The sequence below is a fragment of the Salvelinus namaycush genome, chromosome 36 (genome assembly GCF_016432855.1).
Source record: "Salvelinus namaycush isolate Seneca chromosome 36, SaNama_1.0, whole genome shotgun sequence".
Lineage (NCBI taxonomy): Eukaryota > Metazoa > Chordata > Actinopteri > Salmoniformes > Salmonidae > Salvelinus > Salvelinus namaycush.
The window spans coordinates 9,816,307-9,828,612 of record NC_052342.1 but is presented as its reverse complement, the minus strand read 5'-3'; the positions used below and the strand labels follow the sequence as shown (position 1 = coordinate 9,828,612).

The 12,306-nt window shown below is 44.7% G+C and overlaps 1 protein-coding gene across 1 annotated transcript; it reads left to right on the top strand.

The window, feature by feature from the left end:
• Window positions 1–353: 353 nt before the first annotated feature.
• Window positions 354–11,492, top strand: slc1a1 (solute carrier family 1 member 1). The gene is made up of 12 exons (XM_038976026.1): window positions 354–453; window positions 4,621–4,761; window positions 5,083–5,175; window positions 5,379–5,493; window positions 5,648–5,690; window positions 5,917–6,027; window positions 7,047–7,231; window positions 7,693–7,800; window positions 8,351–8,473; window positions 10,205–10,399; window positions 10,740–10,874; window positions 11,252–11,492. The coding sequence occupies exons 1-12, from the start codon at window positions 354–356 to the stop codon at window positions 11,490–11,492; spliced, it is 1,590 nt and encodes a 529-aa protein (XP_038831954.1).
• Window positions 11,493–12,306: the final 814 nt, after the last annotated feature.

The following is a 12,306-nucleotide window of genomic DNA, read 5'->3' as shown; positions in this document are numbered from 1 at the left end:
GCGTGTAATGGTGGGGGGTTGGAGGTGACCCTATGGATAAAAACCTGGTGATGTATCTCCCCCTCTCATTCTCTCCGTCACACACACTTTCTGCCTCACACAAACACAGAGACACACACAAGAGGCGGTTCTCTCCAGTCTCTCTCCATCAGAAACAACTGACAGCCAGGCAGGCTAGCCGCATCCTCTGGTAGCTATAGCAGCAGCGCAGACAGCTACTAGCCGCCTCTACTGTCTGCTGCATCTGTCAGCTGGCCGCCCGATACGTGGAGCCTTTTGTGTCTCCGGAGAGTCCCGAATCCCATTGTGCTCTCTATTGCGGGGGCTAAAGGAAACAACCAACAGCCACACCAATGGACATGATGGGGAAGAAAGAACGCAGGGGCTGGGACTTCAAAGGCTTGCTGAAGAGGAACTGGCTGCTTATTGCGACCATTGTGTCGGTGCTGTTAGGTAAGTGAAAGCGAAGCCCCCATAATGTCTGCGCTCTGCTTAACGTGAATAAGTCTTGCTTGATGTCACACTTCCGCGAGGCTGCCCGTCTGTCTCCACTCTCCTTGCTCTGTCAATGGTGGTGCATCCTACCCATTTCCCCTTCCCTCTGTCCTTTTTTTCAGCAATTTATTTTCTCCTGTTTTGCCACATTTGTCATTGCTTTCTCTCCTGATGTATTCCCCTGCTGCAGTCCAGGCTTGGAGTCATCCAGCAGCCTCTCTTGGTCATATAAGGATGCGTAGGGCTGAGGGCTGGTTGATTAGAATAGCAATGTGCACGCATGTGTGTGTTGTGTGCATAATGTCGGCTTTGTGCATGCTGCATACCAACCTGGTCTCAGAGCATTTCGTATGATTCTGTACGTAAATCCGAGACACTACATTTAGTATATGTTGCGTTTTGTATGTATTAATTTGTGGATGTCCATCACCAATTTCGTATGATATATTCCAAATTACAATTTGTGTTATATGTTAAGAATTTACTAAACGTACAATATGTTACACATTTCCAAAACGTACAATATGTTAACATTTTTCAAAATGTATGATATGTTTATGAGTTAGGTTAAAGGGTTAAGGTTAGGGCAAGAGTTAGATAAAAGGGTTAGGGGAAAGGTTAGCTAACATGCTAAGTAGCTGCAAAGTAGCTAAAAAGTAGTAAGTAGTTGAAAAGGTGGAAATTAGCTAAAATGCTAAAGTTGTCCATGATGAGATTCGAACTCACAACCTTTGGGTTGCTAGACGTTTGCGTTTTACGACCAATCACCCTACTTTCGTTTTTGCCTTAAGTAACCATCTGTCTTATGTAAGCAAACCAAACGTAACATACTAATTTGGGTGTTCTGGATTTACGTTTACTATGTTACATCTAGTGTATGAGACCAGGCTGTGCATGCATCTGTGTGTGTGCTTATGCTGTGAGGATGTTCGAAGATGGATGCAAACAGTGTGTGACTGTGGCTGTTCATAATGAGTATCTGTGTGTGTTTCTGTGTGTGACTTATCATTATAGTGTGTGACTGTTCATAATTGTGCACGTGTGTGACTGATCATTATGCGTTCGCAGTTTCTGCTACACCATTCGTTGCCCACTCTCCGACAGAGACAGGGTTCCCTGTGCTGAGCTTTGCTGCCTCCCAGAGCCTGTCTCACAGCCCCAGTCGAACGTGACTAGACTGAAGCGGCACACTCCACTGGCTCCTTCAGTCCAGTCAGTCGGTACAGCTGTTCTGCATGCAAGGTCCTGTCAATGTGATTCGCAAATAGTGTGATTCAGGGGCCATATATGGCCCAGCCCACCACAGCATTTCTGGCTTATGACATTTATTTAATAGATATAAAATACATAAGGGATAATCAACCAGGGGCTGTGGAGTCCTGTGGAAATAACCTACGACACAGTCTCGCCGTGGTATAAACTATAATATGCTCCTTTGTTGTCATTCACAGTGCTAAAATGCAAAGATGAGCTCACAGCAAAAGGCTAATGGTGGGGGTGGACAATTAATCAAAAAATGCATTGTTAATTATGGAACGTATTACTTTATTATGCAGAGAAGGCTATTATTTATTTAGATTTATTCACAATCCTCCTCTGAAGCTGCCTGCGACCCCTTGTTTGTAGAAAGAATTACACACTGATTTGTATGGCCCCTGTCACCGAATTGTCCTACCCGTGAACAATTTTTGGTGCTTGCTTGGCTTCTTAATGGTTGGACATTTATCATTTTATGAACTAAATGGACTTTGGCTCAGTGGCAGTATTGTGTCTAATGCGTTTTAAAGGCTTTCGACCAATTAAATGATAAATGCTGACTTTGAAGTGTCCTCCACAAGGATTACACCATCTCTGCTTAAGCAGAGTTTTAGAATGTCAACATAAACCTGTGTTGGTCCAAATGCACATGGCAAAATAGATAATCCATTCCTCTTTCTTACGTTCTAAGAGCTACAGTGGAGAGGAGTGGGGGTTAAAAGCCAATTGGAAGCCGGGGACATGGTATATGAGGGTGCAGTGAGATACCTGATGGGTTGGACGATGCTTTTCTCATCAATCATCTTGGGAGAAAAAACATAAACTTAACTGGAAATCAACCAATCGTCCATCGTTAACACAATGGAAAGGTCAAATGCTTTATTATCTGAATGTTGAAAGTGCGTGGGCGACTGAGAGAAACAAAATGGTGCAATTTGAGGCCATATGGCGGAGTGATGCGGGCGCTAGAGATGAGGGTGGGAGCAGGTGGGTCTGGGCAGGGGTGATGTTGTGGATGTTTGTGTGCATCTGTATGTTGTTTGTATCATATATGTTTTGTGTAGTTCAATAAAATCTTTCAAAAATCTAAATAAGGAAGCTGGGGACTTTTAGGTGGCCATAGTAGTGTCCCATTTGAATTCTGGCCTAAGTTTGAGTGTTCTGATTGAGCCTTCATTTTTCGTGAATTTCATCAGAGAAATGGCAGCATACGCCTTTAATTAACACCCCTAATTGAGTGACATGGAATCTTGAGTGACAACAGAGAAGTCAGGACCTCGTTTGGATTACATGCTGAGATGAGCACTCTTGTCAGTCTGTAATTTGGTTGGATGCCATGGAACGCCTTAAACAGAAAAGTAGTTCTGCCATTGGATGACAAAAGTTCACTACTCCACCATGTGGCCCATGTTGCTGACCACTACTCTTTAATAGCAAGGCAGCCCCTTTCATGCCAGTTCTGTACTTAAGTAATTACATGGGCGGTATTGTTGGCCGTCATCATGTATGTTTCATTCATAAGTAAGTAATTTAGCTTTGCCAATAACTGTCCTGTTGTGGCAGTACGAAAATGTATGCACTCACTACTTACTGTAAGTCGCTCTGGATAAGAGTGTCTGCTAAGTGTCTGCTGCAAGATTTCCATCTCCACATGCTGATCTAGGATCAGGTCCCCCCTCTCCATATAATCATATTTATTAGCATCTAAAAGACAAAACTGATCCTAGCACACATACTCTAAGACGCTTTGTGAATTCCGACCCAGATCTCAAGAGATGTGCCGACTCATCTTTTTAATTAAACCATGAAAACTGATCAGAAAACGTCATGGAGAGTGCGATTCGTCAATTTTTGGAAGCACATTATTTTACAGAAATTACCTGATATTTACATAGAAATTGCATGGCAAAATGCGAATTATAACATAACTTATGAATCACTTGTTTGCTTCAGGAGTATTCGTCTAGGCTTGTGCAATGTCTATTTGGGCGTATTTGGTTCTCAGCATGTCAACATGACCCATCCAGTAGCCCCCACAACAGTTTCTAACCTTACCACCACCACCATTAACACTAAACCACTACTATACAGTGTATTCATTATGAGAGGTTTTATTTTTCATTAGGAATGATGTAACTTGTTCAGTTACGATTTGCTGTGTCATCACCTTGCACAAGGTTATTTTATGGTGGCCTGTAATGGTTGATAACACACTCAGGGTGGTGGGGCGGGGGGGGTTTGAGAAACTCACTGTATGTGGCATTTATGGGCGAAAACCCCCATAGCGATGCGCAATGAGCCTTATAAAAACGCCAAGACAGGCAGCCCGCTTGGCCAATAAACTAATGCTCTCCAAGGCCGTTGTTGCTGCGCAGGTCAGCAATAGCAATGCTACATAGCTTATGGCTAAAGGAAGTGTTTTCCTCAATGTCACAACCTTGAGCCAGCGTCATGAAACCCAGAGCAAGGCGAAACTTATGCAACACCTTGGCCCGTAAAACTAAAAACAAGAAAATCACATGGGCATAATATTGTGGTAGCTTACATGGCAGCTCTGAAATGATAATGATGTTTCCGTTTTAATTTGACGTGGCAGGCAGGTCAAACATTAATATTGTTCCTTTTTGTCATCATTATCTCTCCCTCTCTCTGTTCTCCCACTTTAAATTTCCACTGTGAAAATGCATCATACTCAGTGTATGGCTAGTGTGGGACACGGTCTGCAATAATACAGTGTGATGTATTGAACTAGCCACGCATTGAACTAACCCGTGTGAACCAACCTCTTGAATTGGCTGTCTTATTTATCGCTTTCTTTCGCTCGCTCGCTCTCCCTCCTTTCTCTTCCTCCTTCCTTCTGTCCCTCAGGGATAGGTCTTGGGGTGGTGGTCAGGGAATATGCCTCCCTCTCCCACCTTCATAAGCAGTATTTTGGCTTCCCGGGAGAGATCCTGATGCGGATGCTCAAGCTGGTCATCCTGCCCCTCATCATCTCCAGCATGATAACAGGTAACTTGGGATGAATTGCATTTCAGTCACTCAGCACTATGTTTAATGAAGAGGGCCATCAGAGAAGGTTAAGATATCTTACTTAAGTATTAATCCTCTTAGTTCCTAGAAGAACTTGGGCTGCTTTCTTTGCCTCAGGCCATGGCAAGCGGATCTTCTTGAGTTCTGCGTCTAGACATCTGCGACAGGTCATTGTTGCGCCAGATATCTTAGTCAAGGACAAATGAAATAGCCATTGTCATTGAGAGGACTTGTTGACAGATATGCCTCCTTTGGGTGAACAACAGGTTACTTGTCTTTCTGTCTTGTTTGTGGTCACAGGAGTCGCCGCCCTGGATTCGGAAGTTTCTGGAAAGATAGGTTTGAGGGCTGTGGTGTATTACTTCTCCACCACCATCATCGCAGTCATTCTGGGTGAGTTAACAGGATGACTGGCTTGGTCCCATTCTCTTTCAGCTGCCATCTGTTATGAAGCATGAAGCACTGAACAAAATGTGGAAGGTTTCAGTGCCTCATGCTTCAGATTAAGTGAGTGACATACTAACTATGTAACATGTTGTTATTTACACGTCACCATTGAAAGCTGAATATTGACTGACGGTTAACATGTGTTCCAGGTATTGTATTGGTGATGACCATCAAACCTGGTGTCTCTCAGGAGGCCGAACATATCGACAGGACAGGGATCACACCAAACGTCACCACTGTCGACACTCTACTGGATCTTGTCAGGTGACAGCTACGCTTCATACCATCATATAGAAGAATAGTTTTATAGAATTTCTACAAAAGGTCCATTCTCCATCAGTCAGAGGTGCAGTGTGTATAACATTTCCACATTTGTCTCACATTGTTGCAATCTCAACATGTTTTATTCCATCCACAGAAACATGTTTCCTGAAAACCTACTGCAGGCTTGTTTCCAACAGGTAAACGTCATTGTCTGATTTGTACATTAAAGCTTTCAGTTACTAGCCTGGTACCAGGTGTGTTTGCGCTGTCTTGCCAATTCTCATAAGAGTTGACAAGACAGCACAAACAGATCTGGGGCCAGGCTATACAATCACTGCACTTTGAGGAGAAAACATGATCCTACATTAAAATGTAACCATGTCAAATGTAACTATTTCAATTCAACCTATTCAATCATTCCAGTACAAGACAAAGCGCAAAGAGCTGGAACCACCTAAAGTGAAGGGGAACACTACAATTACAATGTTCCCTCCTCTCTCTACCGCTGTCATGGCAACCATTTTCCCCCCAGAGGTAGGTGTCACTGTTTCCATGTGTTTATCCACCTGCGTGTCAAAAGCTGTGATTTGATAGGATCGAAGCTGCTAAGCCTGGTTTACTTTTAATCAGATGTGGTTTACTTTCTATACCTGATTAGAGTTAATCAGATTTGGTTTACTTTTTATACCTGATTAGAGTTAATCAGATGTGGTTTACTTTCTATACCTGATTTAGTTAATCAGATTTGGTTTACTTTTTATACCTGATTAGAGTTAATCAGATGACTATCTGTCCAATCACAATCTTTGTCTTTGTGGGTTGAAAATGTGGGTCTTCAACTTAGCCTTTGTTAATTGACACCTGACCACCCACATCTAATGTAATGGATATGACCACAAATCAACTTACATTATCATGCCACTGTGTAGACGGGTCAATATGTTGTGATCTGAGGAAAAAGCTCAAGACATGGATGTCAGCCCACTGTAACACAATACTTCACAAGTGGATCTTTAAAAAAAAATGTATACAATTTTTAACCCCTTTTTCTCCCCAATTTCGTGATATCCAATTGGTAGTTACATTCTTGTCCCATCGCTGTAACTCCCGTACGAACTCGAGAGAGTCGAAGTTCGAGAGCCATGCGTCCTCCCAAACACGACCCTACCAAGCCGCACTGCTTCTTGACACACTGCTCGCTTAACCCGGAAGCCAGCCGCACCAATGTGTTGGAGGAATCACCGTCCAACTGGCGACCGTTTCAGCATGCACTGGAGTTGCTATAGAGCGTGACTCCTGCGGACATCCCGGCCGGCCAAACCCTCCTCTAACCCGGACAATGCTGGGCCAATTGTGCGCCGCCTCATGGGTCTCCCGGTCGCAGCTGGCTGCGACAAAGCCCTGGATCGAACCCGGATTTGTAGTGACGCCTCTAGCACTGAGATGCAGTGCCTTAGACTGCTGCACCACTTGGGAGGCCCCACAAGTGGATCTTTTGACCAAAATCTATTTTGTACTTAAACTACTTTCTTCCTTATTTTTCCCCTCTGCAGAACATCACCAAGGACTATAAGATAGTCGGGTCATATTCTGATGGGATCAACGTGCTGGGCCTCATCGTGTTTTGTGTGGCGTTCGGCCTTGTCATCGGCAAGATGGGCGAAAGGGGACGCATTCTGCTGGAATTCTTTGACGCTTTAAACGAGGCCACCATGAGGCTAGTCCAGATTATCATGTGGTACGTAACAGCCTGTTAGACGACATACATCTCTCACTTACAGTACATAACAGCTGTTTAGGTGAATTCATCCGGTAGCTGTTTTCTATGCTATTATAGATGTAATGCTGCCATTTCTGTGGTGGTGATGATGATGATGATGATGATGATGATGATGATGATGATGATGATAACAATGGCATTAACACTACATTCTTAGAAAAAAAGTGGTCATCTAGAACCTAAAAGGGTCTTTGGCTGTCCCCATAGGAGAACCCTTTGAATAACCCTTTTAGGTTCCAGGTAGAACCCTTTTGGTTCCAGGTAGAACCGTGTTGGGTTCCGTATAGAACCCTTTACACAGAGGGTTCTACCTGGAACCCAAAATGGTTCTACCTGGAACTAAAACGGGTTCTCCTATGGGGACAGTCAAAGAACCCTTTCAGAAACTTTTTTCTAAGAGTGTATTGTTGCAATTACAGCTACATGCCAGTGGGGATACTCTTCCTCATAGCTGCCAAGATCATCGAGGTAGAAGACTGGGAGATCTTCAGAAAGATGGGCCTGTACATGGTGACAGTGCTGAGTGGGTGAGTCTGAGCCAGCCATCTTAGTCCCTCTTTCTCTTTCTGATACTTCGCCACAACAATGCTAGATTTATAGCTGGCATTAGGGTCCAGGTTTCCTGCAAAGATACTATAAAAGCCCAGCTCTGTCCCGGCACAGATAAGAACCAAGGACATTTAAAACTGCTCAACCTGCAGTTGCGGTAATGAGGCCTTTGGCGAACGCCTGTCCAACCCGTAAATTTACCGGACAGAATGATGCTTCTGGGTGACCAGCAAAAGGAAACTGAGTTTAGTGAGGGGGAACGCAGTCATGTGTGTCCCAAATGGCTATATAGTGCACTACTTTTGACCAGAGGCCTATGGGCCCTGGTCATAAAGTAGTAGACTATAAAGGGAATAGGATGCCATTTGGGACGCAACCCTGGACATTGTGTTATTATAAGCTGGAGGAGGAGAGTTTTAGTCCCCAGTTAACGCCAGGGGTTAGTCAGCTATTTCTTACGAGTCAAAACTTGTTTGATCATCACAATTTTTTTTTCATGGGAATGTAATGTTTTATTTCTCTCCTTAGCCTAGCTATCCACTCCACCATTTGTCTGCCGCTGATCTACTTTGCCATTGTGAGGAAGAACCCATATACCTTTACCTTAGGGATGGCCCAGGCACTGGTCACTGCTCTTATGATCTCTTCCAGGTAAGCCTCAGTCACTATTCAGGATCATACAGTCGTGGCTAAAAGTTTTGAGAATGACACAAATATTACATTTTCACAAAGTCTGCTGCCTCAGTTTGTATGATGGCAATTTGCATATACTCCAGAATGTTATGAAGAGTGATCAGATGAATTGTAATTAATTGCAAAGTCCCTCTTTTCCATGCAAATGAACTGAATCCAAAAAATTAATTTCCACTACATTTCAGCCCTACCACAAAAGGACCATCTGACATCATGTCAGTGATTCTCTCGTTAACACAGGTGTGAGTGTTGACGAGGACAAGGCTGGAGATCACTCTGTCATGCTGATTGAGTTCGAATATCAGACTGGAAGCTTCAAAAGGAGGGTGGTGCTTGGAATCATTGTTCTTCCTCTGTCAATCATGGTTACCTGCAAGGAAACACATGCCGTCATCATTGCTTTGCACAAAAAGGGCTTCACAGGCAAGGATATTGCCTTGATAGGTAAGATTGCACCTAAATCAACCATTTATCGGATCATCAAGAACTTCAAGGAGAGCGGTTCAATTGTTGTGAAGAATGCTTCAGGGCGCCCAAGAAAGTCCAGCAAGCGCCAGGACCGTCTCCTAAAGTTGATTCAGATGCGGGATCGGGGCACCACCAGTACAGAGCTTGCTCAAGAATGGCAGCAGGCAGGTGTGAGTGCATCTGCACACACAGTGAGGCGAAGACTTTTGGAGGATGGCCTGGTGTCAAGAAGGACAGCAAAGAAGCCACTTCTCTCCAGGAAAAACATCAGGGACAGACTGATATTCTGCAAAAGGTACAGGGATTGGACTGCTGAGGACTGGGGTAAAGTCATTTTCTCTGATGAATCCCCTTTCCGATTGTTTGGGGCATCCGGGGAAAAAAGCTTGTCCGGAGAAAACAAGGTGAGCGCTACCATCAGTCCTGTGTCATGCCAACAGTAAAGCATCCTGAGACCATTCATGTGTGGGGTTGCTTCTCAGCCAAGGGAGTGGGCTCACTCACAATTTTGCCTAAGAACCCAGCCATGAATAAAGAATGGTACCAACAAATCCTCCGAGAGCAACTTCTCCCAACCATCCAGGAACAGTTTGGTGACGAACAATGCCTTTTCCAGCATGATGGAGCACCTTGCCGTAAGGCAAAAGTGATAACTAAGTGGCTCGGGGAACAAAACATCGATATTTTGGGTCCATGGCCAGGAAACTCCCCAGACCTTAATCCCATTGAGAACTTGTGGTCAATCCTCAAGAGGCGGGTAGACAAACAAAAACCCACAAATTCTGACAAACTCCAAGCATTGATTATGCAAGAATGGGCTGCCATCAGTCAGGATGTGGCCCAGAAGTTAATTGACAGCATGCCAGGGCGGATTGCAGAGGTCTTGAAAAAGAAGGGTCAACACTGCAAATAGTGACTCTTTGCATCAACTTCATGTAATTGTCAATAAAAGCCTTTGACACTTATGAAATGCTTGTAATTATACTTCAGTATTCCATAGTAATTTCTAAAGACACTGAAGCAGCAAACTTTGTGAAAATGTATATTTGTGTCATTCTCAAAACTTTTGGCCATGACTGTACAATCTGTTGTGTATAGCAAAGCATAGATGTAATGGCTGACTTATCTATGTATCCATCCATCTAATCCATCTATCTATACAATCCACCCATCCATCTATCCGTGCATCCATCCTTCATTAAACTTAAAAACGACCTCCAGCTCTGCCACCCTGCCGGTCACCTTCCGCTGTGCCGAAGAGAACCTCCGGATCGACAAGAGGATCACCCGCTTCGTGCTGCCTGTGGGTGCCACTATCAACATGGATGGCACGGCTCTCTACGAGGCGGTTGCTGCAATCTTCATTGCCCAGCTCAACGACTACTCTCTGGATGTGGGTCAGATTGTCACCATCAGGTAAATCACCAACAGCCTACGTCGAAATTAGATTTTATATTCAATGTACATAATTTGAGCAAGTTAACGTGTCTTAGTATACTTGTGATCAGAACCCATAGCCTTTGGTGGCATTGGACTTCAGCTGCTCTGAATGAGTATGCCACTCAGTGATGTAAGAACAAAACATATTTGATCTTGACAAAACTGAAAAAACTCAATTGTAATCAGGTGAAATCTGCTGTCACATCAATTTATAACATCTGTCGTGTCATTATTTTAGTATCATGTGTCAAGCATCTGACCTAATAATATGTCAGGGTAAGGGAATTGTAAAGATGTTAACTTACTCCAATTTCAGTATAACAGCAACAGTAGCCAGCATCGGAGCTGCCGGTGTGCCTAACGCTGGACTTGTCACCATGGTGATTGTGCTGACTGCCGTTGGACTACCTGCAAATGATGTCACTTTAATTGTTGCTGTGGATTGGCTACTGTGAGTAATACCTTGTTGAGCGTAATATTGTCAAGATAAATAATTATTTTAGTGATGAATACAACAGTGCGACGTGTTAAAGGTAGACTCAGCAATATAACATCACCATACGCAGTGGTGCGACTTCTTAAGAGAAAACAACAGAATTTCAATTTGTCAAGACTGCCACTACTTTCTCTTCCCGATTTGTGCCATCCCTTGAGCAATGCCCAAGAGGGCCAGTCTTGGCAGAATACATTTTTTTGTTGTTGATGTCTGTAAGCAGGGAGTTGCCCAGCAATGTATGATGATCTGATATTGCAAAGTCTACAGTATCTTTAACTAACTCATAATCAACAGACAATAGTCACTCACCATACCCCCTCCGGCTGTTTTAGAGACCGCTTCCGCACCATGATCAACGTGCTGGGGGATGCCTACGGAGCTGGCATCGTCCAGAAGCTGTCCAGGCGGGAGCTGGAGAGGATGGACGTCACCTCGGACGTGGACGTGACCAACCCCTTCGTCCTGGAGACCACGCTGGACGACGAGGAGTGTGAGAAAAAGTCTTATGTCAACGGCGGCTTCACCATCGACAAGACCGACGCCATCTCCTTCACCGAGACTTCACAGTTTTAGGAAGGAGGGCGGGGAGCAAAGAAGTGCCATTGCTGCTAGATGTTAGCCTGGTGGTCCCATCCTGTTTGCAGCCTGGTTCTAGATCTGTTTGTGCTGTCTTGTCAACTCCTATGGTCATTGGCGTGACAACGACTATTGGAGTTGGCGAGACAACACAAACAGACCTGGTACCAGGCTAGTCTGTTTGTGATTTAGCCAACTCCTCTCTATGTTCGTTCATTGCCATGTATACAGTGTAGTACGGCTTGACAAGGATAGAAGAGTTGGCTATAGCCAGGGGTGAAAGTCAATTTAATTTCTTCCCAGTACGGGACCGCCTATGTGTGTACGCACTTCATCATAGAATTGCATATAGAATCCCTATTCATTCATAAGGATCTCTGTGGGCTTAGTCGTAAAGATTTGTAATTAAGGCCTCCCGAGTGGCGCAGCGGTCTAAGACACTGCGGTGCTTGAGGTGTCACTACAGATCTGGGTTCAATCCCGGGCTGTGTCCCAGCCGGCTGCGACCCGGGAGACCCGTGAGGCGACGCACAATTGGACCAGCGTCGTCCAGGCTAGGGGACGGTTAGGCCGGCCGGGATGTCCTTGTCCCATCGCACTCTAGCGACTCCTGTGGCGGGCCAGGCGCATGCACGCTGACACGGTCGCCAGTTGGACGGTGTTTCCTCCGACACATTGGTGCGGCTGGCTTCAGGGTTAAGCGAACAGTGTGTCAAGAAGCAGTGCGGCTTGGCAGGGTCATGTTTCGGAAGAACCACGGCTCTCGACCTTCGCCTCTCCCAAGTCTGTACGGGAGTTGCAGCGATGGGAC